The sequence below is a fragment of the Anser cygnoides genome, chromosome 6, assembly GCF_040182565.1.
Source record: "Anser cygnoides isolate HZ-2024a breed goose chromosome 6, Taihu_goose_T2T_genome, whole genome shotgun sequence".
Taxonomy (NCBI): domain Eukaryota; kingdom Metazoa; phylum Chordata; class Aves; order Anseriformes; family Anatidae; genus Anser; species Anser cygnoides.
The window spans coordinates 36,728,485-36,755,103 of record NC_089878.1 but is presented as its reverse complement, the minus strand read 5'-3'; the positions used below and the strand labels follow the sequence as shown (position 1 = coordinate 36,755,103).

The window sequence follows — 26,619 nt, the reverse complement described above, 5'->3', positions numbered from 1 at the left end:
TACATCTTTCGGTAAATTCAGTTTCACTCCATATTTCTCAGAGACAAATAGAGAAAATATTTTCAGTTTTTAAATGGAAATGTATTGAATAGGTAGTATCTTTGATCATTCTGCAATTAAAATAATGTTGTTGTCTTCAAATACATCTCTGTCCTTCACTCAGTTCATTAATCAGATCTACAGCTGATCTAAAGTGCTCATTCCTACTTTCAGAATTAGTTTTCTCAAAGTTTGCATGTGTTGCATTTCTGAAAGAACACGTCCTTCTCCAAGGGAAGGGTTGCTAAGGATACAAAGGCTTTGTTAGTTATCATGTTTAATGGCATCTTACAATCAGCGCAGCAGAGCCTCTAACAATATTGTTATTGCATGTCACATTTCTTTAAAAACAGATTAAGTGGTGTCAGGTAAGCACCTCCAGAAGATAAGGGAGATTGCTCTTTTCGTTATAAAGATCTGCACATGTTACATGAAAGGTTCCCAAAACCATGAGGTGAACCCGGCAAAATGAAATCAGAGCAGTAGAGTCCACAGCACGGCAGTGCTCAAGGATTGTGGTAGGAATAGGGTCAGGATCATCAGTGAATTCCTTGGAATGTTTTCCACTAGGATGGGATAGGACAGTCTGCTGTGATACAAAGCAAGCTTTTGAATTGTCTGAAAATCAGCTATCAACCCACCTGCAAAGGCATGAGGTAGGGGGCTGGAAGGGTTCATTATATACTTAAAAATAATAATTAAAAAAAAACAAAACACTATTGTCTTACCTAAACATTATGAGCTTCTCTTTTAAGAAAACTAAGTGTGCTAGTTTATATTCTAATAAAATCTAGTTTATGGCTTCTGAAAACTCTTCAAGTGCCTTAGGAGAGACTACCCAAAGTGGGAGGGTTAAGTCTGCCTCAAAGTTCAAGGTGGTTAGGGTTCCTGTCACAAGACAGGTAATAGTTGATATTATCTATCTTGTTCTGATTTCACCAGACTAACATTCATAAAACAAAGACCTTTTCTCAGCTTGGCCACTGCTTGGTTTTATACTTAAGTGACCTTGAACAAGTCATATTATATACTTAAGGCTTTCCACATGTAAAATGGAGGAAGGTAGACACTGAAATTTCTTGATGGGGTATCCTAGCTGAGAAGTATTACTTTTTGTAAGTAGAGTTAGCAGCATATCCAAGTCTACATGTTTTTTAAATGCAGCACTGTAAATTGATGCATGGAAATGACGCTGAAAGAAATAATACACCATCTTTTAACAAACACATTTTTTTTCATTTTGCCAAACCCAAGAAAGAAACAAGCATGTCTCCTTGTTATATCAGTATCAGTGGTATTACATCGGTGCCAAGTAGCAAGTTGCTTTTCAACATGGATAGGAAAGTTTGTTAAAATTTTGTGGAGTTCACTAGGTAAAAGTGGGACAAGTATTCATGTTGGAAAATGTTATCAGAGAATAGGTCATGCTGTTTTTCACCTGTGTTCAGTTCAATTTAGGACAATTTAAAGGTTCTTGTACATATACTTATCTCTAAAGAAATCTTTATGCATCTGGTCTCAAATAACTGGTTCACAGTCCAGTCCAGGTATATGTCCTTCATCTTGCCTTTATACTCTGTTATGAATTTAAGAAATAGTAAGATCTGGCATAAGTTTTTGTGAGGTAGTTTAGTTGAGGTAGAATCATGTTTCACTACATGAATTTAAAGTAGCATTCCACTCTAAGTAGCATTCCACCCATGCTGGCTTGAAAGCAGATTCTTGGTTTAAGGCAGGAACTTAACTTTCCTCTTAGTCTGTGGAGCTGAATGTTGTAGGAAACAAATCAGCAAAGCAAGTAACTTTTCATGATAAATAACTAGAGGAGGAATCCCTGTGAAAAGGCTCTTGATTGTTGCAGTGTTCTCACTGCTTGGATAGAAGAAGGAATCCATGAGTGCACTCAGGGTGTTTTTATTGTGAGGATGTTTTTGTATTCTAAATTCTTGCTCATATCTTGCTGTTGTGTGTAAAATAATATTAAAAAGATGATGAATTTATAAACAATGTAAACCTGAATACTGTTTTCTTATGGAAGTTACTTTTTTTTTTCTTTTTTAAACCTTACGTACAAAACGTGTTTGGAATATAAGCAGAAACTTCTTGTTTTAATTTTAAATCCTTTTTTTTTTTTTTTTTCTTAAAGCTGAAAACAGTTGTTCTCCAGACCACTTCCAATGTAAAACAACTAAACATTGCATTTCTAAACTGTGGGTATGTGATGAAGACCCTGATTGTGCTGATGGATCAGATGAAGCTAACTGTGGTAAGCATGACACAGGTTTAGAATATATTACTGTTTTGAATATGACTGTAGCTTGACATTGTTGAAAAAAGTAGCAAAAGTATATAAGGATTTCATTTAACATGTCCTCTTCCAATGTATGGTAGTACCTATCTGGTATGATAGCTTTGTCTGGCTCTTACAATTCTTGTTGGATAAGTAAACTATGCACTTTATATTATACTAATTTATAGCTCCAGCCAATAAAGTAGTAGTATCTCATCTAGAATATAATAACTTTCATGATTTTTCTTAAAGAATTATCCAGTTTTCATCAATTTATTCTGCATACTTTATTGTTTTTATGATTAATAAACAGTGAAAAATGTCATAATTTGCTATAATCTACTGTATAATTTCAGTAGATTATTCAGTATAATTTCTGCATCACCTTTTTATTTTGGAGTAAGAAAGACACTCAATGTAGCAAAAAGATCTTGTAATAAATGAATTACTTTATTCCATGCAACAAGAGTCAGTGTTGTGAGATATACTGGGAAATGTAACTCAGAATAAAGACCAGTACGAAGTTGACTTAAATGTTTGTCAACAGAGGTATCTTCAATGGAGAATTAGGTGTTAAGACTGACTGGACAAAAGGATCCAGAGCAGATTGCAGTTTGACATGACCAACTTTTGCTTCTGTCTGTATGCTTCAGTGAGACATGTCCTATCACACAATCCCACAAACTCAGCAATCCCCATAGGACTTCTCCAAGAACATCTGATACTTATAAAGTTTGTGTACTTAAATATGGTAGTTTGAGAAGGCAGATCATCTACAGGCAAGATGAAGGAAAGATGTCAGTGCAAGAGCTGTACTCATAAAGGGCATTCCCAGCTGCCAAAGTGTTGATTCATGTTTCTGAGTAACCCATTCAAGCCCAACTGAAATGGAACAAAGAATTTTAAAAAGGTTCATATAATAATATATGCAAAGCACAAAATTTGAAAGCAGAGCGGGGAAAAAAATAAGGAAAATTAAGGGGAAAAAAAAAACTAATATTGAACAGGAAAAAAATTAAGACACTTGTGATTCATCATTGGCAAAAGCCAATAGAAAGAGCAATAGAAAGAACCTCTGTGCAAAAACCCCTCCCTTTTTATTTTAAATTTGCTAGCTGAATATAATGCCATTACTTTTTGTGTTGGATCAGAAGGAAAAAATTTATCCCTACTCACAATCTCTATGCCAGTCGTGATTGTTATGCACACTCATCTAATAAGTAAACATATGCAAGAACAAGATGGCTTTAATCACATTTTAAAGTTTTCTTTATTTTTAGGATTTGAAATATGTTTAAATGATCTTGTTATATCACTAGCTAGAACAAGATTTGGTCGTCTGTGTTTTTGTTTGTTTGTTTTTTAATGTATTTAAAGACGGCTATTTTTATGAACAAACTATGGGAAAATTAAATTATGAAGCTACAAGTTGAGTGTAATAAAGATATGCATATGTTGGTGCTAATACTAACTTGTTATCATTTATAGTTCATTTTTAAAATGCTTGCAATGCAAAACTTGCATAAAGGGTAATTTCTTCTTTGCTTAAGTGTCCCATAGTCACGTATATATTGCTTAGTAAATGTTTACTACCATATGTTATTGGAAATACTATATTGAGTGAATTTGTTAGAATTGTTCTGAATGTATTTAGTCTTCTATGGTTCATTTTCAACTCAGACAATTTAAAGCAGTTAGGAAGTGCATGCTTATTAATGAGCATGTGGTGTTTTTCAAAGAACAATAGGTAGAGTTAATTCATGCCTGCTGTCCAGACAGTTAAAACAAGCCATTAAATTATGGTAATCCTTACTCACATCTTTAGTCCTTTACATCGCAAAAGGCCCTTTTGGGGTTAGCATATGAAGAAAGCTGTGTTCAGTGTTGGAAAGTGATTATAATCTGCTTTAAAAGTTACGTGTATTTAAGGTTTCTATTCACATAATGTGTCAATGTTAGTATGACTGTTTTCTGCTTCCTCGTTTATTTAAATATTAATTTTTAGCCTAAAGAGTAAAAGTGTTTTTTTGTTTGTTTTTGTTTTATTTGTTTGTTTTTCCTGATGATGGTGAATCCCCCAAACTGCAGTGTAATGCAGTTAGTGGCAAAATTTTGGTTTTTACTTCATTGGTATTGGTATCAATGTGCTTTTAGCCTGTATGTATAATCATCTGGGTTTTGTTTTCAATTTAAGTCTTTATCCCATTTTCTTCATGCTCATTTAGAAGTACTTCTAAAATACAGTATCATTAGACAAGTACAGAAGATGGACTCCAGCCAACCAGCAGCTACCTCAGGCAGTCACACAATATAAGAAAAGGGGCCTTTACAGTAAATAGATTAATCTATGTCAATAATAAAGAGAGTAATACAAAAATTGAGTTACCGTAACTTACTTCTTTTTCTTTGTACCATTCCTATCTGAACTTCCACATTTTCGGGCAGCCTCATTTTAAGAAAAATGCAAAGCAGTTTAGTGTTGAAGACAACAATGACAAATATGTGTGTGCCTTTCAGGGTTCCACAATTCAAAAATTAATCTCTTGCACTATTTCTTTTGAGCTGAATAAATCGCTCTGTCTGAAAGATCATATATTTGTTACACAACTTTCCCAAATATTTCTCTTTGTTATATCTTAGTTCTATTGTCCTAGGGTTTTCCTGAGCTCTCATTAATGTGAAGAAGGAAATAAAAGACAAGCAAATCTGGTCCATAAGACATGTCAACTGTAAGCTGCTATAAGAGATCAGAGTCAACCCAAAGGAATAAAAAGCTTTCAGATTTCTCAAGTGAAGAAAGCCTTGCAGATATAAAAAGTATTTTTTAAAAGAAAGAGTTAAATATGTGTTTGTTTTAGGTAAATTAGAGTAGGAAGAAGAAAGACTAATATTCAACTAATAATCATACATTTAGAATACACACATAGATATTTAAAAAATTAAAAAAAAAAAAAAAATCCAGCCTTTCTCCAAAAGTGTAAAGAGGCAATCCTAGAAAAAGGATTTAGCGACCTTGAGAATGAGGTAACTCTTTATAAAGAATAAGAAAAGATATCTTACATGTTGTCTTCAACCTAGCAAGTGGCCGAAGGAAAGTATGTTATCTCTGCATTCTGTGTGTTACTGATTAGATCTTGGTGTGTCTGTCCAATGTGGAAGAATAAATAATATATGATCTGTGACTATTCTTTAGGACTCCATCCTTAGAATCTCCATCCTTTACTGGATGCGAGGGGAAACCTAGTTACTAAGGATGAGGAAAAGGCTGAGGTGCTTAATGCCGCCTTTGCCTCAGTCTTTAGCGGCAATACCGGTTGTTCTCTGGATACCCAGTGCCCTGAGCTGGTGGAAGGGGACGGGGAGCAGGACGTGGCCTTCGCTATCCATGAGGAAATGGTTGGCGACCTGCTACGGAGCTTGGATGTGGGCAAGTCGATGGGGCCGGATGGGATGCACCCGAGGGTACTGAAAGAACTGGCGGAGGAGCTGGCCGAGCCGCTTTCCATCATTTATCGGCAGTCCTGGCTATCGGGGGAGGTCCCAGTTGACTGGCGGCTAGACAATGTGACGCCCATCTATAAGAAGGGCCGCAGGGCAGACCCGGAGAACTATAGGCCTGTCAGTTTGACCTCAGTGCCAGGAAAGCTCATGGAGCAGATTATCTTAAGGGTCATCACGTGGCACTTGCAGGGCAAGCAGGCGATCAGGCCCAGTCAGCATGGGTTTATGAAAGGCAGGTCCTGCTTGACGAACCTGATCTCCTTCTATGACCAAGTGACGCGCTTGGTGGATGAGGGAAAGGCTGTGGATGTGGTTTACCTTGACCTCAGTAAGGCTTTTGACACAGTTCCCCACAACATTCTCCTCAAGAAACTGGCTGCTCGGGGCTTGGACTGGCGTACACTTCGCTGGGTTAGAAACTGGCTGGATAGCCGGGCCCAGAGAGTTGTGGTGAATGGAGTCAAATCTGGTTGGAGGCCGGTCACTAGTGGTGTCCCCCAGGGCTCGGTACTGGGGCCGGTCCTCTTTAATATCTTTATCGATGATCTGGATGAGGGCGTCCAGTGCACCCTCAGTAAGTTTGCAGATGACACCAAGCTAAGTGCGTGTGTCGATCTGCTTGAGGGCAGGAAGGCTCTGCAGGAGGATCTGGATAGGCTGGAGCGATGGGCTGAGGTCAACTGTATGAAGTTCAGCAAGGCCAAGTGCCGGGTCCTGCACCTGGGGCGCAACAACCCCAAGCAGAGCTACAGGCTGGGAGATGAGTGGCTGGAAAGCTGCCTGGCCGAGAGGGACCTGGGAGTATTGGTTGATAGTCGGCTGAATATGAGCCAGCAGTGTGCCCAGGTGGCCAAGAAGGCCAACAGCATCCTGGCCTGCATAAGAAGCAGTGTGGCCAGCAGGTCTAGGGAAGTGATTGTGCCCCTGTACTCGGCTCTGGTGAGGCCGCACCTCGAGTACTGTGTTCAGTTTTGGGCCCCTCGCTACAGGAAGGACATGGATGTGCTCGAGCGAGTCCAGAGAAGGGCGACCAAGCTGGTGAGGGGTCTGGAGAACAAGTCTTACGAGGAGCGGCTGAGGGAGCTGGGCTTGTTCAGCCTGGAGAAGAGGAGGCTCAGGGGCGACCTTATCGCTCTCTACAGTTACCTTAAAGGAGGCTGTAAAGAGGTGGGGGTTGGTCTGTTCTCCTACGTGCCTGGTGACAGGACGAGGGGGAATGGGCGAAAGTTGCGACAGGGGAGTTTTAGGTTGGATGTTAGGAAGTACTTCTTTACCGAAAGGGTTATTAAGCATTGGAACGGGCTGCCCAGGGAGGTGGTGGAGTCACCATCCCTGGAGGTCTTTAAAAGACGTTTAGATGTAGAGCTTAGCGATATGGTTTAGTGGAGTACTTAGTGTTAGGTCGGAGGTTGGACTCGATGATCTGGAGGTCTCTTCCAACCTAGAAATCTGTGATACTGTGATACTGTGTGACTCATTTTGTGGGCAGATAGGTGATGTGGGACTATAGAGTTTACTAGAAGTATTTTAACGTGTAGGATGGGTTTCTGATTTGAAACCACCTTTTACAAAGCTACAGATGGAAATGCAAGAGTTCTGTTTTTTATTTTTCTTATGTTTGTGTTGTATAATGTTAAAAGTGTTAAGATTGTTTGACAAAGTTAAAACTGTTTGCCAATGTAAGTACTTGAAATGTCGTGACTGAACTATCATTGACTATCTATGAATTACTTTTGTCGTCTTGAGAAACATCATAAGAAAAAGTATTTTTTGAGAAAACTGTTTATAATCTTGATGTTGGCAGAGAATGGGGAACAAATGCAAAAGGCAGTATTTTAATTAACAAATTTGTGAGTGTGAGGAGCTATGTCGCTGTTTGCCTCCACCTTTTTGATATTCAAAATTTTTTTTGCTGTATATCTCTAGTTCCAGAACCACACCTAAAGCAAACTACAAAAAGCAGCAGTTTGGGCCATGGCATCAAATGTAATACCTCTAATTTGGGACATCATCCTTTCTATTTCAGAGGCAGAAAAAGCAGGTTGACTTAAGTGAATGTTTCAGTTCTCTTTCATTCTGACAGTTATTAGAACTTATCAAGTTGTCATAATAGGAACATGAAGTCTGATCTGAGATGTTATGAAATAGCTGAATGGAAATTAAGAAATTTCTGCTGAAATATCATCACAGTGAAATAAAAAAATAAAACACAGAGACAGCTCCTTCCTGCTGGAGTAGTTCAGAATGTTCATGCATCCCCAAAAGGCTTTGGCTATGATACTATTCTGTAAACAGGAAATCTCATAGAGAATTTACTGCATGAAGAAAATTAATTTCAGTTTAGCATTATGTGCTTTTTTTCCTCTGTATAAGCAAACTTTCAGTCCAAGATGACAAAAGATAAAAATATAAAGCAAAATGCAAAGTTTTCTGTTAGGTATGATTAGTCTTAAATAATTGCATGTAAACATAGCTGTAGAGAAATATATATTATGTACATTTAAATATATATATATTGTAGCTTACTGTGATCTGATCTTTTGTAGAGCAATCTTACAGTAAGATTCAAGAAAAAAGTCAGTGTATTTTTTGAGATTCAATTGTTAACCTCTCCGAGCTAATCTGTGCATCGCTTCTAAATTTCACGTCTCACTTTAAATGAGAGGTTTTTACAGTATTTATTTTAATTTTATAACCAAATTTATAAGTATATCTCTTTTGGTATGAGTGAATAAATAAAATCTTAAAGAATGCAGTATGAGAAATAAATTAGTTCTGAAAATAACTTTTTAAGTATTTAGGTTGCTCATTCTGAAAGGTTTTTGGTAATATTGTCGTGTCAGTGTTCAGTAGCAATCTTTCCACTTTTGACTCTGCAGTGATGTAAATGATATTAATCCTAATTACAGATAAAAAAACTTGCGGGCCTCATGAATTCCAGTGCAAAAACAACAACTGTATTCCAGATCATTGGAGATGTGACAGCCAAAATGATTGTGGTGATAATTCTGATGAAGAGAACTGTAGTAAGTAACTTTTACCTAAGTGCATGTTACAATGAATACAGTCAGTATAACATGTAAGGGGATTTTTTAAAATTCGGATAAATTGCACATATGTGCTTTCTTACAATGCCACCTGATCCATTGAAAATCAGTCAACCAGAATCAAAAATGTCCCTTGCTGAAATTTTCCGATTTTATTAATTCTTAAAGATCTGTAATTCTCTATGAGAGCTACAAAAATAAATAAATAAATAAATAAATAAAAAGGTCTGACTTGTGACTTCTCAATAACCTGATGAATTCACAATCAATAGTATCAGAATTAGCTTACCTTTGTCAGAGTTACTCTTACGTTTCATGTCTATTATCTCTAGGTAAGAAACGTAAAACATAGTGAGAAATACTGTTTAACAAGAAACAATTACTGTTTAATAATTACAATAATAATACTGTTAACAACTTGTTAAACACGTTTTTGATCAAACACTATCTTTCCATCACCTTCTGTATATTGCTTAGATGATTTGCCATGTTTTGTGCCTTTGGTAACCCATTTCTCTTATACTTAACTAGATTAAAAAGTCGACCTTGTTACTGAAAGTAGCTTGGTTAATCTAGTTCTCTCCCACCCATTAGGAACTTCAATGCCTAATAAATCTCTGTAATACCACTTCCAGTGTGTTATTTTAGATCTGGCTCTCAGGAGGCAATGACAAATTCATAATGGTTTCTTTCATCTTGCAATCATTGTCTTTATAAAATATTTCAAGAGGGAAATTCCAGCAGTAGTTCTGAAGTGTCCTCTCTTCATTTGGCAAACAATTTCTGTCCATTTTTTTTCTTTTGTTTTTAGAAATCCAAGAAATTAATATATTTTTGTTCAGACAATCTTGAATGCATATTTCTGGTTGTATATCCTGAATGTGTATTTAGCGTCTTTGAGGTAATAACCTCAAAGCTAGAGTGTTTAATAAACTAGGCATTCTCATGGTGGGCAAATGCTGTCTGCTCCTTTCTCCCTTTCAAGATATGCTGTCCAGAGGTAGAGGATGTCTGAAGACTAGCTTATTTAGCTTGAAAGTTTAAGTGGATTTACATGCCTTTTTATCACTATCTATTTGGAGAAAAAAAAAAAAAAAAAAAGGAGTTACTGAAAGCAATGGTGTCATAGTTCTCAAATGCAAATGCTTCATGTAAAGAGGAAAATGTCATCTGTCTCAGTAATCACTCAGAGCCATTTATTGTTAAACCTGGACAGGAGGTGGGGCAGGGAAGCAGGTGTTGTTGACAACACACAAAAGCTTCCTTAGCTTCACCGGAGATTTTATTTCGGAATTGAGTATTAGTGATGGTGAGATTTTTTCTATTTCTATTATAAATAGCAAGAAATTATTTTCTATTATGCTCATGTAAAAATCAAAGAAAGACATGGATTTGGTATAGCAGTGTTAATCTACGTGACCGGATAATCTTTTTAAAAGTTGAAAATTAAAAACAGAAAACAACAACGAAAAAAAGCCCACCTCCACTAAACATTACTACTGTTTGCAAAACAAGTATCAAGCATCTTATTTGAAATTTTGTCATGTGTGAAGTGGTATTTATTTATTGTCCAGAACTGATAATTCTCTTCTGTAAAGTTTAGGTTGTCATAGAATAAGGTTATAAAAACAAGTGTTCAAATAATGTAGGAGAAATTATTCAGCAATTTCTTTTTTTTTATTATTTATTTATTTATTAAGCTTGCCATCTTTGTGTTCACACCAATACCTAAGTTATATACTCCATTCTTGGCTGTTCTCCAGACTTTCAGATAAGGAAATCTGTAGTTAATTGTAGTGGATAGAATTAGTGAGTTGAGAGTACCTGGATGCAACCTGTGCATCAAACTAAAATTGTTTAAATTCTCAGAACAAACCTTACAATATATAAGCGTTAAACAGATCTTTGTGTAGTGAATAATTGTAGTTTGTGTTTGCTTTTCGGTATTTTTTGTTTTCTTTTGCTTGTCAAATGCATCCTTTTCTCCTAACTGTTTTCTTCCTAAGTCCCTTATTCTGCTGTCTAAATTAAATACAGTAGGCTGGCACAGTTGTAAAATTCAAAATCTCAGAAGCATTGGGAAAATACATAATATTGTTCAGTTGTTCAAAATAGATGTAGAAAATTCTTTATGGGCTGTCTGGCCACTTATAGAATAAAGTTCAATGAAACAAATATATATTAGAGCTTCAAAAGAATTTGACAAAATGTATTGCGTGGCACATTATGATAAGTTGTTCATAGCATACATGACTTTACAAAGGCCTTTTCAGGCAGCTATATCAGAAAATGAGCTGTTTCTCAAGAATACAGAATGAATTCATTGAATTTTAGAAATTCAGCTCAAGTATGTACATTTATCTAGATTATTTACTTTCACATACAATAGTAACCTGAAGTTATCAGCAGCAAAAAAGAGTGAGTTAGAAAATATCACACACTGGGGTGAAAAATTATTAGTGCTATAATGCAAAGAGATGTGTCTGTTAAGACTGTGTTTCTGGCATAGCATCTCCAGACTTTTTTGTTCTTTACCTGTATTTGTCTTACAATGTACAGTGTGAACTATCCTCCCAGGCTTATTTGTTTACTTCTTTGTAGTTCTTATCTAATGAACTTCTTAACACATCATTTTATGTAGATGAATGCAAAAGTGTTGTGCTCCTTCAAAAAACTGACAAAAAGCTAGTGAAGGATATCACACCCATTCCCACAACTTCATATCAGAAGCAGTTTGACAGGAGTAGTTCAAGGAAGAGAGAGGACAGCCATGTTAACGGGAACCTAGACAAGGACACACAAGAAGCAGTGGTTACATTGAAGACAGTGTAACTGACAGTACTACCAAACTTGCCATAAATGTTTTTAAGTAGCCGTTGAATTTTCCAGTGAATATGCTCAAAACTGGAAAACCTTTTTAAAACATTAATCCTAATGAAGGCTGCCTGCTGTCATGTTGACCCTCTCAAATAAGTAAGAATTGTTAAGGAGGGTAAAGGCACAGACTGCTAGCACTAAACAAAACAGAATGTATTTTTAACTCTTTTCAGTTAATTATTATCTTTTTGGAAGGGGACTTTGCTGTTAGAGTTTTTTGGGTTATTTTTAAAGAAATTAGGCAAAAATATTTTCTCTTTCAGGGAACTTAAAAAAAAAAAATGGGAAAATCTGTAGTAATGAGTCTTATTCCTGCTCAAAAGAAGGCACCAGCAATGTTTTATTGAATGTAATTAAAGAAAATATAAAGTACTGTAAACACTGAAGCAAAGCAAATGTAATAATGCTGTAGAAGGACATGCATTCAATCAGTGTGGAAATATTACAGTTGCTGGATAATCCTCTCAGTGCTGTTTTGTTGCGCTTACAAGTTGTCAAGAAAACAAATTAGTTAATTTTGTCCATGGATAAGTTTGTATCCTAAATGCAATGAGAACTAGCAATTATTTAATGTCTGAGTGAAAACATTTAAATTAACATATTGAAAGAAACTAAGCTAGAATGTCTCCTAATGTCATTGTGAGTAGATCTTGAGTGGACAGTGCTATAAATTTTCTGTATTCTTTACACTGCTTAAGGTTCAGCTGACTTGGTGCAAATATGACCATGCCTAGTGTCAGTTTTCTAAAAGCAGCTAGGTTTCAGTGGTAGCTAAAGGCAAGTAAAGGCTTTACTTCAATAAAATGATGTGTACTAAAGATTTCTTCTTTTATGTACATCTACCAGTCCTATGCCTAGATTAACAAAGAACAAGTGTTGCCTTTGTTTTGATTAAACATGATGCTGAAAAAATAGCAAAATAAAAAATTAAAATCTGTGTTGAAAATCACATTAAATACATGAAGAAAAAAATGATTAACTATTTTGTGCTTACAGGCATTCATTCTGCAGGATGGTCTATGCTACTGCTTTTAGCTGTATAACAGTGGAGACTTATAAGGAAGGATGGTTTTGATTTTACCTCCTCTTTCATTTTGTCATGTTAATACTGTTTCCATTAATGTTATGTGGATGCATCACACTTGGTACTCTGGCTTGGCTTACTGAAAGGTTTCACTCCCACATAATCATCTGGTAGTATATCCGATGAATACAGTAACCCCAGCTACATCCTTTTCTTACAGTGAGGCACAGACCTCCATTCACAAAATGAGACTTCGAGGCATATATTTGTATCATGTAGTTATTTGTAAAGTTAGTTCTTTCAGTACAGAGAATAGCTACTACAAATATCACTTACTGCATCATCACTATTCTGCCAGAGCCAGTGCTCTGGCAGAATATATAAACATGCTGCTTCAGACCAGGGATCTATCTTGCTGGCTTGTTCCCAGTAGTGGTCAGTGGCTAGGACAGAGTAAACAATGACAAGCCAGAAATGTCTTCTGAGTATTCTTTCAACTTATATTTTTAGCTCATTGATTTTCCTTATCCGTGTGTGCTTTGTATACCTAGTAAAACTCAGTAGATCTCTTTCAAATCTCTTGAGCCCCTGGATACATTTTTTTTTTCTTTTTCCCATCTTTACCATTCTTTTGTAAAGTAATTTACAACGAAACAATCCATTGAATAAGTAATCATCACCCATAATTTTTAACTTGGCCCCTGTTTTTTTACATGTATGACTCTTCCTTGGTTTTTATCTTAATTACACTCTCCACAGAGAGAGTCCATAGAACAGCATATTTTGCACAATTTACCTGAGATAATTTACCTGTGTATACACAATTTATACACACAGTCTGTGTATACACAGTTTACCTGTGTAATAGGCTAAAGCTGTTTATTATTGACGATAGTCTACCCAAGAATACAAAATCTCTGTTGATTGCTAAGCAAACATTTTCAAAAGAACTGAGACATGGATGACTTCTTTGAAGGCCTCTCTAGGTAATATAATTTTGCTTTACGTTCATTCTTGCTTTGCATTTTACAGAACGGCTCCATTCTGTATCTGCAGAATCTTTAATGCCTTGAAAGAAAGTATGGCCTAAGTATGTCCCTCTAATTCCTCTAAGTCCGTATGATGGGCTGCCAAATGCCTGAATGAATCAAGAGGTCAATATACACTCCTAACTCATTCTGTTTGAAGAGCTCCCATCCCATGTTTATGTTGCTGCTGTTTTTCTACATACAAGTTGCACCCTTCCTTTTATACAAATTAGTTTCTCTAAAAGTTGACTTTGCAACAGCTGTTGCAAAATACAGAATTCTTATAAGGAGCAAACATGTTTGGCCTGCACTAATACAGGTAAAAAGTACAGTATAAGTTTGAACCTCATATCTTATTTTAAGGAAAAAAAAAAAAAATTGTTCTTCCCTCTGAGTTGTATGCAAGTACCTCGGTCTCCTAATAAAATTCTGTCAGTTCATGATAGTGCAATATCCATGCTTATTAAATAAGAAATTGAACCCCAAATATGAAATGATTTTAAATCTTTCTTATGAGGTCCCATTATTGTTATCATTTAAACTGATAACAAAAGTGTCTGTTGGCTCTACAGATAATTTTCCAACTTTAAAATGTGAAAGGAGATCATCTTATGTTCTGTGTTTCAAATAAGATTCTTTCTAATAATTCAAAAATGCTCTTCTCAGGAAGGAGTTTCAGTGCTTTTATAAAGCAGAAGCTGAAAGATGCTGTCCTTTATTGGTTATACAGAGATCTATTAATATTTATTCCTTTCACTAACAGCCACAGCACTGATGGGAAAGTGCTCTTCTGTGTTCATATGTAAATCACAGAGATGTATTCCAACAGCAGAAGAAATATTTCTTGCAAACAGAGAAATGAGAAGTTAGCTCATTGTGTACATTTTTGCAGAATCAAATCTCTGTTTATAAATAATTCATTAGCAGTATAGAAAAAGTATTTCCTTATATTTTGCAAATAAGTATAGAAACATGAGAAATGCTTATTTGCATATGAATTGTTTTTCCACAAAGTATTTCCTTTACATAATTTATCATATCTTGAACTTCCTCTTCCTGGCCTGTTAACAGTAAAAAGGATCAAATGTCAGTGATTTGCTAACATTTATACAATGAACTTTTGCTTTGAGAAAATTAGTATTATGTATATAATCTAAGAATCCATATAAAAGCTAACCTTTGATTTGCTTAAAAATAACATTGCTGGAGAACTGATGAAATTGGTGTAGATCTGCTTCTATTACTACTTTCCTACAGCTTCAAAATGAAAAGTTGTGCCTACCTGAAAAATGAAATTCCTCTTTAAAAACTTTCAAACAGGGTAATTTTGGCTTTTAATTATGAAGTGAGGGGAAAACAAATGAAGAAGCTGAAACATTCATCAAAAATACTCCTTTCTTGAGACAGTCTTTGATTTCTAAAAATGGAGACTTCTATTAAAAAAAAAAAAATCTTAGTTTGACTTTACCATAGATCTGTGCGACTCATGTCTAATATGTTGTCATGCTGTTGGTATTTGCCAAATTCTAAATTGGAAGTTTCTAATTTTGGGTGTGGGATGGGAGTGTTGTTTGTTTTGTTTTGTTTTAGCTTTTCCCTGATCACTCTGTTATGTTTCTCAAAAACAGGCATGTTGCTACTTTCCATTGCTATTTAAAGACCCTTTAACATTACTCAGTCTATTGCTGCTCTCATCTTCTCCTCCTTTCTCTTTTTCCCCCTTCCTCCACTGATTTAGTTGTTGTTGTTTGCCAATTGCCTGAACTCTTCCCAGCTCTCTGTTGAAAAGATTCTACCAATCAATCTTTTTTCTTGATTTTATATTATTTACATAATGCAGTGTTTCCTCCAATGGAAATATTCTCACAAATAAACCTTGGTTGCTTTTTCAGTCCTACGCTCCCAAAACTGTGGCAGTCAAGAGGCTCCACATAGAGGCTCAATTAAATTTTGCTCAATTATCTCTTCTGTACCTTTGTTTAATCTAATGGCTCACAGTCCAGAGGGACTTCATTTTTTTCCAGTGTCTTTTAGAACAGATTAGTTCAGTTTCAAGGGATCTTCAGAGATCATCTCGTCCAACTGCCTGACCACTGAAAGTTGAAACATATTATTGAGGGCATTGTCCAAATGTCTCTTGAACACTGATAGGCCTGGGGCATCAACCACCTCACTAGGAAGTCTGTGCTAGTTTTTGACCTCCCTCACAGTAAAGAATTTTTTTCCTAATATGCAGTCTGAACCTTCCCTGGCACATTTCATCGGTTATCAAGGAGAAGAGATCTGCACCTCCCTCTCCACTTCCCCTCCTCAGGAAGTTGTAGAGAGCATGAGGTCGCCTCTGAGCCTTCTTTCCTCCATGCTAGATGACCCAGGTGTTTTCAGTCTCCCTTCATAGGACATGCCCTTCAGCCCTTTACCAGCTGTTTGTCCTCATTTTCAGGAGGAAAGTGCATGGTATTCTGTTGGGAGAATCTTCCACTCTGATCCCTTGTCCAGTGTTTTCATGGCAGTAAAAGCAAAAATGCAGAGCTATGCAGACAGTGAAGTAAATAGGCTGAAGCAACAAATCTCACTTTCGCACGATTACTCCATCGTTCCCTGAGGCCTACTTCTGTTTGCTTTGCCTGTACCTTGAATTAATTTTGTCTGCTCTTCCCTTTTATTGTGTCCGCCTTTTATAGTGACTTCAGACCTACCTGTGTTTTGTTTCTTCCTAGGGAATAGAAGAACATATCAATTTATCAAAAAATATCCCATTTACCTTCCAACTTTTACTGTCTCCTGTCCATCTGTAAGCTCCTACGAGTCTTTTTATCTAACATCTCCTTTCTGTTTTCTCTGACATTACTTAAAAACTCCATCCTTGTTCTTACTTTTACTTCCTTTCTGTTTTCTAACGTTCTGACAATAGTGTATTTTTTATGAAAGTATGCTGTCCATTAACTTTTTCACCTCATTGTATTCTCTTTCTGTTAAAACACTTTAATAGTTTTGTCAGCATTTCAGTCAGTAGATAATTGTCATGTTTCGTCCCATATTTAATTGCTTGAAAACGGAATTATTTTACTTGAAACTCCGAACCTTCCTTCTTAGGTATTCCATTTACCATCTCAAGACTGTTCCCCTGAATGCTTAGCACAGGGGAAGCTAATTCTTGACACACATATTTGCTAAAAGGTATGTGATAAAAGGTACACTATTGAGCGATTGAAAGTGAAAGATCTGTTTAGTTCTAATTAGATCGGATAGCAATGAGTGCAAAACAAATTTCTAGCCTGTGGTATCTCTCACTGAACCTGTGATAACATGCATGCATTAAAATAAATAATGTTTATATATTCATCATCACATTATTTTCTAAAGAAATTTGACAACTGAAATGACAGTATTTTCATTAATATCTTATATGTAAATGAAATTTAGTTTTAAATTTTAACAATACAAAATCCTATAGATAAAAAAATCCTGAGAGTTTCAGAGTTGGTGGTTTTTTGACTTTGTTACAGTAATTCATCGATTAGTTGTTTGGGGATTTTTTTATATGAAATATTTTTATCTAAATGCTAATAAACAGAGATTTACTACTTTCGGTTGTTACTTTTCTTTATTCAGAGCCTCAAACGTGCACTTTGAAAGACTTTCTTTGTGCAAATGGAGACTGTGTTTCAGCAAGATTCTGGTGTGATGGAGACTATGACTGTGCAGATGGCTCAGATGAGGTAGGTTTCTTCCAGGAGAAACATTTGAGAAAATTGGTAGTTTTATGTTGTTTGACCATGGTTTTTCCACATATGACTGTTTTAATAAGTAGTAATGGAAATTGTAGACGTGAGTCGATAAATACATATGTATTTACTAAATTGAACCTATTTAATTAGTTCTAAAAGGAGAAGCAAGTCATATTTATCTGTAGTGTATCTACATCTTTTTGGCCCCATCAATGATCTGAACCTCTTCCCATCCTCCATACATTTTCTGTTCTAGCTGGGGAGCTATTGCTTTCAATACCAGCAGTTGGTTTGTTTGGTTTATGTTTTTTGTTGAAAAAACGTAGACTGTTGCTTATGTAGCAGAAGCTTCATGGATATTTGCTTTGCAGCTTCTCTGTTCTTTCCTTTTGTCCCCTTTCCTTTCCTGCTAGTATTGGACCTCAGATGCTTCCCACCTTTCATGGATCATACTTACAAAGATATTTTATTTTATAAGGCATTGCTATATTTAATAATGTGAAGGGTTATGGCCATTAATTTCTCTGATTAGCTGTATATTTACCTATGTTTATATTAAACTCTTGATTTTGTATACACATTGTTTTTATTGTAACAGAGGTATTGTGAAACAGGCTGTTCAAGGGATCAGTTCCAGTGTTCCAACGGTCAGTGCATATCAGCAAAATGGAAATGTGATGGTCATGAAGACTGCAAACTTGGGGATGATGAGAAAAATTGTGAACCAGGTATTGTTTTATATAATGCTGACAAATAAAACTGAATGAAACAAGGAATAAATCAGAATGAAACAAGGAGAAAATAAGTCAACAACTTGACTACTTGTGCATTGCGAGTAGGGAGAAGTGCAAATAAGTCTGATATAGTTCATTCTTTTGAATTTGTATTATTCTGTCTTCCTACTCATGTTTTTAAAAAAAATTATATACAGCCACGCAATATGAAACTTGTTGAGAGGAATGCTATTTAATTTTAGTGAAATATAATTCAGGTTACAAAATTTTGCTCTGAGAATACCAGCATCTGTTGGCATGTTACTAGGGTATCTGGAGGTTTTTTGTTTTATGGTGTTCATTCATTATTTACTAGTCCTTACACGAAGGTTTTCTCTAGCAAATTTGTTGTTTTATTTCATTATTATTGTCTTGGAAAATTCAGTTGTTTATATTTGCATTATATTTTTGTAAGCTTCATCTGCATTAATGAAGCTTATGGAATTTTATGACACAACTCTCCTGATTTCCAATGCAACAAAAATGTCTACTTGTATTTTAAATAAAAACTGATTAATATGTATTTATTTAAACTTTAATAATGTATACATGCCAAAATTGCGGTTTCATATAACTTAAGTTTGTTTAATTATTAGCATTTATATAATTTACGTAAAGCCTAGGCCCACTTTAAGTATGCATTTTATAATATACTAATTACATGAATATGTGTATATGTGTAGTTGCTATCCTTACCAAGCATAAGGAAAACACAAAAAGAAATTTCTCAGTGATAAAACACATATCCTTTCATTGTCATTATATAATTTACTTAGGATGAGACAATTCAGTTTTGTCAAATATTTCCTTGTAAGTTTGGAAAAGTTCGTCACTTATAAATACATGTTTGCACACTGTGTTAAACCAGATAAAGACATGGAATCATAAGGCAGCTTATACATAAGTTATCTTTTTCTTAATGCTAAAATATGTGTTTGTAACCAGCATCTCCAACCTGCTCTTCAAGTGAGTATGTCTGTGCAAGTGGAGGCTGTATTTCAGCATCTTTGAAATGTAATGGGGAGTATGACTGTGCTGATGGATCTGATGAGGTAACTGATAATTTTATTTTTCTAGTGTATGACATGAATTTTGTAACAGTTTTTGAACTGAATAGAGACACTTTTTTTCTTTCTGCATTCATTGAACATTGTCAGATAAGTTAGCCCCATGATTTTGGTTGCTTTGTATTTACAGTGGATTATGTTTGTTTGCTGTGTGTCCTTCTTTTCAAATAGGTCAGTTTGTTTCCCCTAAATCAACACCTGGATGTCATTCTGGGGCAGTTCGCTTCAGAGACTGTTCTGTACTCACAACATGGATGACTTTGTGTCACATTTGCCTCCCTCTGTCCTTGAGATATCGAATAATCCTAGGACTCACCTCACTCTCCATGGGCCTTCATGCCATACTCTTCCTAGATATTACACTGTTGATATCTTTTTTAAAACGCTAATACCTTCTTGAACAACTTTAAGAAAAAAAGACCAAAAATAGTTGTTTTTTTCTCAGAGCCATAAAGGGGCCATTTAGAGCCAGAAGTTTGCATGAGCTAAATGCTACCCAGTGCAGGTGAAGACAATCTATTCTGTAGGTTTCTAGTCCAGATTGATGTGGATATGAGACAGTTTGTACTAACTGGCTTCATGTCCAGGGTTGTTTCTTTCAGGACAATTCACTTTAGACATATAAATATAGCCACGAATTCCATTGCTAATGCTGAGCAACAGAAGCACTATCAGAACATGTATAGTGTGGTTACGATTTCACTTGGACTTCAGTAACTATTTAAATTACATATTCCATTGTCAGGGACAACTGTATTTTATTAAATACATAGGGCAATGAAAAAGCATCAGTAAATTTTGTTAAGTTTGTCATTAAGTATGTTGTCATTTTTATTCATTAATAATCAGTTCACATCTGTATTTACACAGATGGATTGTGTAACAGAATGTAAAGAAGATCAATTTCGATGCAAAAATAAGGCTTACTGTATTCCTGTCCGATGGCTTTGTGATGGAATCCATGACTGTGTGGATGGCAGTGATGAAGAAGACTGTGACCAAGGTTGGTTTTTTTATCATCAAAGAAATCAGTAATACATCCACTATTACTAGACTGTTGTTATTTAAAACAATCTTACAACAATAAGATGAAAACCATGCATTATAATGAAAAAATGCTAAATAAATAAGACCCCAATATTCTGTTGTTTCATGAGATGAAATCCTGCATCTAACCAGAAACTGTAAGACCACGCTTTGAATTCTCTCTCCTAATAGAACAGAAGTATGCACATAAGTTGATTCACATGAAGCTAAACACTATGCTTATACCTTCATGGTTATACTAAGCTTCCAAATGTTTTTGAGAAATACATCTGTTAGTCTAATTCTCAGGGTTGATGAAAATTCAGAAATCTTGTTCTAATATGCCTTTTCAATTGTGCATTCATATATATTTGCATACATATATGACACAGATGCATAGATGTAAGCAACTAAATATTGTTGAAGTTCCCCCTAGTATTTCTTCTGAGCTTAGGACCATGAAAAATGTTTTATTTCTGAATTTATTTTTTAAATTGAACCTTTCTTTAACTACCAGGCAGTAGCAGTGTAACTCTGCACAAGACTTTTAAGTGTAGTAACTCAATAATTGTGGCAAAGACAGAACTTCTCAGTCAAAGAAATCATAGTAAAATTTTACTCAGCATTTTGTCAGTTTCTTGTTTTATTTTTCCAGACTTTTATTTTTTTTCTTTCTCTTTCGAGTATAGTTCTGTGGATTAGGCATCTAGAGTCATATGATCTGTGTGTACTTTCAAAGGTATAATGCAGTACAGAAGTAAGCAATAATAATCTGAGGTGAAGCAAGCAATTGCAGAGCAAAATATTCTTCCATTATTTGTATCATAAAACTACAAAGCCACAATGCTTAACCTTGGGGGGGAAGGGGGGGAAGAGGTTATATAGGATGATTTAGTTTGAAAGACCAGAAAATTATGAAATATGGAAGAAAGGAATAACAATGAAGAAATCTGAAATCTGTTCCAGAGATGTTCAGTTGCAAAGAGCAAATATCATATTTGGAAGTGTTGAAATATGAACTGTTTTAAAAAGATGGAAAAATCAACAAACTTTTAGAAGTCCATTTTAAAACTGCCTTTACAAATATCTAGCCTATATCTCTTTGAAAAGCAATGAACTGTAAATAAGTAGTAACATACTTATTTTATCTGGAGCCTACATTATTCTTTGGATGGCATAATGAAGCTTCTGTGAACTGCAAATTGCTTATAATGCAATAAGAAACCTTTTGCCTAGTTGGTTATTGCTATAATACTTTGTATTTATGTCACAATTATGATTTCTCTTATAGAAATCTATTCTATAAAAGAATTATGACAGGCAGAGCAATCACATAAAACAAATGCCAGTTTATCTCACTGATAACTATTTTTTTTCTCTTTAGAAATACAGCAAACAAAAATGGAATTTTATTCTATAGCATTCTGAAACAATTTCCATACTATTTATTTGTAGCCCACAAATGCATGTTTAAAAAATACAACTTTTTAGTTTCTTTCAGTCTTATGATTCAACTAGTATTGTGGTTTTATTGTGATTATACACACAATTATTTATATTCATGTCTTCTGTAATAAAAAAAACAACTTGGATTATATTTTTTCCATGAATAATAATAAATAAAATTTCTGTTACTGCTTGTAACTTATATTTGCAATGGAGGTGACTCATATTCAGTAACATAGAATGAGAGTTCCCAGCATCCTCTTACACAGTGGGTATTTCATACAAATTAATGTTCTGGAAAAAAAAAAAAATAATAAACCTGTTCTGAACCTTTTATGGTGAAAGAAACCCTTCTGTTCATTTTAATGGGGTGTGAACAGGGCACTGAGTGAATAAGTAAGCCACTGGAGCTTAATCTAACTATTAGAATAGATGTAATGCATTGAGCAAAGCCACAAGGAGAGTTTTGATGCTATCTTAAAAAATTTCATTGTTTCCTCCTCTGCAGGTACATGGCCTTTTTTTTTTTCTTTTTTTTTACTTCTGTATTCTACTTTTCTCAGAAAACTGAGAATCCATTTACCAGAAAAATATGTTCTGTAGAAAATGAACTTCAAGACTTCAAGAAGTTTCTATAACTTCATTGATTGTAATGGTAAAATTTAGTTGTAACATCTTTGAAACAAAATACCTTCTTACTGCTGCACATATTAAAACTGAATCCAACTTGAAGCATTTTTAAAGCTTGAACACTCTAGCTCTCACACTCTGTTCTGTTTTGTTAGATGTTTCAGAGATCAATCAATACCAAAGTTGTATGGAAAAAATATTCTTGATGTGTTTTGTGTCTGCTAAATATCCCAATAAGAAAAGAAGTAGACTTTTAGAGGTCACCTAGTCTTATCTACTCTGTACCTATATGTCTAGATCTACCCTAATAGCAAAGTTTATAGCTGGTGAGTTTTCATTGTCTTTCTTTGGTAACTTATCTTTCTAGTCAGGCCAAATAAGAAATTGCTAGATATAACAGTCATGAAAAGAAAGTGGAAGAAGCGTATGGTCAAGGAAGACAGTACAATGAGTATTTCCCTCTGCTTCTTCAACTCTTACATGTGGGATTTGTTCATGTAGTTACACTACGTGCTATCCTTTGCAGATAGTATGTGTAATAATGTTACTGATTTTATCAAGAACTGACATTCATTCTTTGTCTTTCTGTTTTCCTTTTTTTTTTTTTGCCTTCTTTCTTTCCTTCCAGGGGGAAGTATATGTAGAGCTGATGAGTTCTTGTGCAACAATTCTCTCTGCAAACTGCATTTTTGGGTTTGTGATGGAGAGGATGACTGTGGGGATAACTCTGATGAAGTTGCTGAAATGTGTGGTATGGCATTAAATTTTTCAGTGTTTTCAATGTAGTAACGCCAGTAAGTGATTTAGAAATAACATGTAAATACCTAAGTGTATAAGGACACGTACATCTAAGTTTTCTTCATTTGATCTTTAGAAGATCATCTTGAAATGTGAGCATACAAGCAAATACTTTCTAAATACTGAGTTCATATTGCGTTATACTGTTACCTGTGTCAGTGAAAACTCTAGACAGAGGAACTGGATATAATTTCCCCCTCCTCTCTCTTTTTTCAGTTTACAGTCTTTGTTAAAATTACAGGGTAGATGTCAAATAAGAAATTACTTACGTGCCTTTTTAAAGTTATGTCTATCTGGTAGATGTATACTTGTTTATTCTAAAAACAACAGTTCTTTAACAAATGCTAAATGTATTATTACATTACATAGAAATTACCTTGAGTAATTTTTTTAAGAAGTCTAGCATCACAAAACTTTAGAAATACCAAAGCCATTTTTTCCAAAAATGCACAAAACAAAAGACATCATCTATTAGATAGTGTGAGAAACAAAGTTGTTTTTGCAATAGAAGGTGTCTTTGCAGTGGAAAATTCCACTAACTTTGCATATTCAAAAGTGATTGTGCAGCATAGCAGTGTGGAGTATGTTAAGCAGATAAGGGGAAGGTCCCACTGTCCCAAAATAAGGAGGATAGCTAAGAAAAACAGGATGAGCCATGCAAAATCAGTAAAAACAAAAATCATGGGCCCTCTAGTCATGAGAGAAGAAGGAAAAAAAAAGAAAAAGGAGAAATTAATGGTTGGTCAAATTAAATTGTACGTATATGGAAGCGCGTCAAATAGGTTGTGAACCTGTAGTACTCAGCCAATGAGGAAACAGGGGAGAAAGCAGCTATCAGGTAATAGGGAATATAAGGTTATGATAAACTTTTACTGTGTGCTCCTGCTTTCAGGACACCTGCCATTGCAATTGCGAATAAAATAACTTCACAGAAGCTATAAAAATGAAATTTTATAAATCTGAAACACTGTAAAACTGAAATTCTCAGAGTTCTTGGAAAATAAAAAATCCTAGATTAACAGCTACAAGTTATTTTCATAATGAGTTCAGTCAAGTTTAATAAAATTAATGTTGAAAATATTTTTTACAGCTATACTTAACTTTTACAGCTATAATTAACTTTAACATTCCATTGAACAACAATCTATGGAATCATCAATGCAAACAGTTGTTGAGCACATCCAATTTGATACAGTTTTCCATTGTTACTTCTATTCATATAATTTCAGATAAGATATTTGTGAAAAAATAATCTTCTTAGAGGAAGTGCATAGATGGGAAAAAGTTGTTTCTACATCAAAATACAGATCAGCATTAAATTTGCTACTTCCTTTATTTTATGTCAGTCATATTTAATGATTCTCAAAAAAAAAAGTGTAATTATCCATATCACACAAAATAATTTCATTCTTGAAATGAAAAACTTACACTGTAAACTTTGCTTAAGTGTTCTTTTATTGGGTATCAGAACATAAAAAGTACCATTCGTATGTCAAGGACAGCTGTGTTCCCATGCCTGCTCATTGCCTTGATAAGGAGACATTAAAGAAGATTCAAGAATACTAGCTGGGTAGTAGCTGATTTCTTTTTTTTTTTTTTTTTAATATACAGTAAAGTTTCCATGCCCTCCAACAAGGCCGTACAGATGTAGAAACAACAGAGTTTGTCTGCGACCCGAACAGATTTGCAATGAGGTTGATGACTGTGGTGATAACTCGGATGAAGATCACTGTGGTAGGTGACATTACCTTTCAAGGCATTCAGATCAAAGAAAACAACCTGAAGGCAAACTTTGTTACAGAGATCTGCTTGTCCTTCAGTAAAGCTTAACTGGAGGTTAGTAGATCAGAGTTTGAAATTGAAAGAAATTAAGCTTGAAATAATTTCCAGTTGCTTAATGCTTCATGGTCATTTCAATTTACATGTGTCTAAAATAATTTAAAAAGCTTAAATACTGCCTAAATACTGTTTTTTTTTTTCTTACTCATTTGTAATTACATAGATAAAATCGCATATAAAACAAGACCTTGTAAAAAAGATGAATTTGCTTGTAATGATAAGAAATGTATTCCAATGGAACTACAGTGTGATTGGTTTGATGACTGTGGAGATGGTTCAGATGAGCAAGACTGCAAAATAAGTGAGTTTTCTGACAGTTTGTTTTCATGATTGTAGCAGAAAATAAAGAATAAACTGAGACTTTCATCCATTGAAAACCTTTTCAACAACATTGAAGTGTAACATGAAAATAACATAACCTGTACAGTGTATATAAACAGATAAAGTCTTAAAAAAAAAAAAAAAAAAAAAGGCAGCTAATTGTTATTTGATTTTAATTCTATTTGATGTACTGCAAAAGGAAGGAAAAGTTGCAATAGCCTTTAGAGCGTTTAGAGTAGTTCTTTTTGGAGTAGATCAGCTATAAATGGATTGCACTTTATTTCACATCTGCAGCAAGATAAATTTTGGTATTAAATTCTTGATGTGAAGCACAGTATTTCAACTAAATAGTGTCAATTTATATGCATAAGTAGATAAACATTGTAATGTCATATATTTGTTTAAAATTTACCTTGATCTTTCAACGGAAAGATAAATTTGTCACTTTTTTTTTGTTATTTTAATGTCATTTTTAACAGATAAACAAATCTATCAGGTTTTTTTTAGACATTTTGTTTATGTTTAGGTGTCACCGAATATACATGTGAAGCTAATGTGAATCCTTGTGGAGATGATGCATACTGTAATCAAACAAAAACATCTCTGCTGTGTCAATGCAAACCTGGATTTCAGAGAAACAAGAGAAATAGACAATGTGAAGGTACAGACCTTTTCCATCACTTTTACTGTAAAGTATTAAAAGTCAGCTGGGTAGTCCATTTTTTATGCTAAAGAAGGGGTTGCATATCACTTTTTTTTTTTTTCCCAAACTGTTTCATAGCTGTGAGATTTAGAAACCGAGATAAGAAACTGAAAGGACTTACAGGATGTAGAGTTATGAATATACCTGGAGATGTTATCAAAGATTAACATTGATTGTGAATGTCAAAAGGTTCAGGACAAATATTAAATGAATTTCTAATTTAAGATTTTAATGGATGATTCATGGTCTAATAGAATATTTAACTGAGCATTTAGGACCGGCTTTTAAATATATATGTGAGAATACTTTGGATGCTTAAAAATAATGAAGATGCATAAAACTGAGAATTGAAACAAAGATAAATAGTTTGAAGGTAAAATACCTTAGAAAACATGTCTTAATATCTATGATGGCACATTGAGCAGAAAAAAAAGGATGTTATAATTAAAGATAAGTACTTCTACCTTCCAAAGAATAGT

General features: G+C 34.6%; 1 protein-coding gene across 11 annotated transcripts in view; it reads left to right on the top strand.

Annotated features, from left to right (window-relative positions):
- Positions 1–26,619, top strand: part of LRP1B (LDL receptor related protein 1B) — a 681,046-nt gene that overhangs the window by 596,860 nt on the left and 57,567 nt on the right. For all 11 annotated transcript variants that reach the window (XR_010832147.1, XR_007162924.2, XM_048062804.2 and 8 more), the window contains 10 exons: positions 2,186–2,305; positions 8,740–8,856; positions 17,422–17,528; positions 18,136–18,265; positions 19,256–19,362; positions 20,248–20,380; positions 23,108–23,230; positions 24,889–25,011; positions 25,280–25,417; positions 25,964–26,098. Coding sequence is in view for 9 of the 11 variants with exons in the window: in XM_048062804.2 (XP_047918761.2) it covers positions 2,186–2,305; positions 8,740–8,856; positions 17,422–17,528; positions 18,136–18,265; positions 19,256–19,362; positions 20,248–20,380; positions 23,108–23,230; positions 24,889–25,011; positions 25,280–25,417; positions 25,964–26,098 (1,233 nt within the window). In the remaining 2 variants the exon portion in view is untranslated. The remainder of the gene's footprint in view (positions 1–2,185; positions 2,306–8,739; positions 8,857–17,421; positions 17,529–18,135; positions 18,266–19,255; positions 19,363–20,247; positions 20,381–23,107; positions 23,231–24,888; positions 25,012–25,279; positions 25,418–25,963; positions 26,099–26,619) is intronic.